This window comes from Bipolaris victoriae (assembly GCF_000527765.1).
Source record: "Bipolaris victoriae FI3 unplaced genomic scaffold scaffold_559, whole genome shotgun sequence".
Classification (NCBI taxonomy): domain Eukaryota; kingdom Fungi; phylum Ascomycota; class Dothideomycetes; order Pleosporales; family Pleosporaceae; genus Bipolaris; species Bipolaris victoriae.
In genome coordinates this window covers 1-1319 of record NW_014574833.1, presented here as the reverse complement: position 1 = coordinate 1319, position 1319 = coordinate 1, and the positions used below count along the sequence as shown (strand labels likewise).

Below are 1319 nucleotides of genomic sequence, written 5' to 3'. Positions count from 1 at the left end.
GTTTACCTATTAATGCGTTCATCTCCTTTAATTGAATACAGCTCAACAGTTTTAATGTTATGTCTATGATTAGGTGCTATTACAACAGTATTTAGTTCTCTAATTGGTTTATTCCAACAAGATATTAAAAAAGTTATTGCTTATTCTACAATGAGCCAGCTTGGAATGATGGTTATAGCTGTAGGTCTATCTTCTTATAACGTGGCATTATTCCATTTAGTTAATCATGCATTCTATAAAGCATTATTATTCTTAGGTGCTGGAGCAGTAATTCATGCTGTAGCAGATAATCAAGACTTTAGAAGATATGGTGGATTAAGACCATTTTTACCACTTACTTATTCAGTTATGCTTATAGCTTCTTTAAGTTTAGTAGCTTTCCCTTTTATGACAGGGTTCTATTCAAAAGATTTTATTCTTGAGTCCGCTTACGGTCAGTATTATTTCTCTGGTACTGTTGTATATATAATAGCTACTATAGGAGCAATGTTTACTACATTATATTCTGTAAAAGTGTTGTATTTAACATTCTTAACTAATCCTAATGGACCTTTAATCAATTATGAAAAAGCACATGAAGGTGATATCTTTATGAGCCTACCTTTAATGATTTTAGCTGTATTCTCTATATTCTTTGGGTATATTACAAAGGATATGTTTATAGGATTGGGTTCAGGATTCTTTTCGGATAATGCTTTATTTATACATCCTTCTCATGAGATAATGTTAGATACTGAATTTGGAGTACCAACTCTATTTAAGTTATTACCTTTAATATTCACTATTTCATTAAGTGTAATTGCTATAGTGTTATCTGAATACTTATCTACTATATTAATTGGTTTTAAATCATCTAGAGTGGGTTACAACATATTTAGTTTCTTTAACCAACGTTTCTTAATAGAGCTATTTTATAACAGATACATTACAGGTATCGTATTAAAACTTGGTGGACAAACTACTAAAGTAATAGATAAAGGATCTGTAGAGTATTTAGGACCTTACGGGCTAGAGAAAGGACTATTGAATATAAGTAATAACATTGCTAGATTAAATACTGGTGTTATTACATCTTATGCATTATATATCTTAATAGGGTTAATCGCTTATCTTTTATTTAGTTCATATATTAATAGTTCTAATATTATATTAGTATTAGTTATCTCTTTATCCTTAGCATTGTTTCAAAGTAGAGAATAATCTATTACCTTCCAAGGTGTTGTTTTACAAAGTTCTGTAAAACTAGATGAGGCTATTGAGAAATTGGAAGAATATGTTGAGAAAATACCTGGTGTTAATGGTTTGGCAGAAGAGGCAGG

General features: G+C 29.9%; 1 protein-coding gene across 1 annotated transcript; it reads left to right on the top strand.

Moving 5' to 3' along the window:
* Positions 1–150: 150 nt before the first annotated feature.
* COCVIDRAFT_43293 (hypothetical protein) lies at positions 151–965 on the top strand (the record flags this gene model as incomplete). Its single annotated transcript, XM_014694463.1, has 2 exons — positions 151–488; positions 932–965. 2 exons carry the CDS (start codon positions 151–153, stop codon positions 963–965), a joined length of 372 nt encoding a protein of 123 aa, XP_014549949.1.
* Positions 966–1319: the final 354 nt, after the last annotated feature.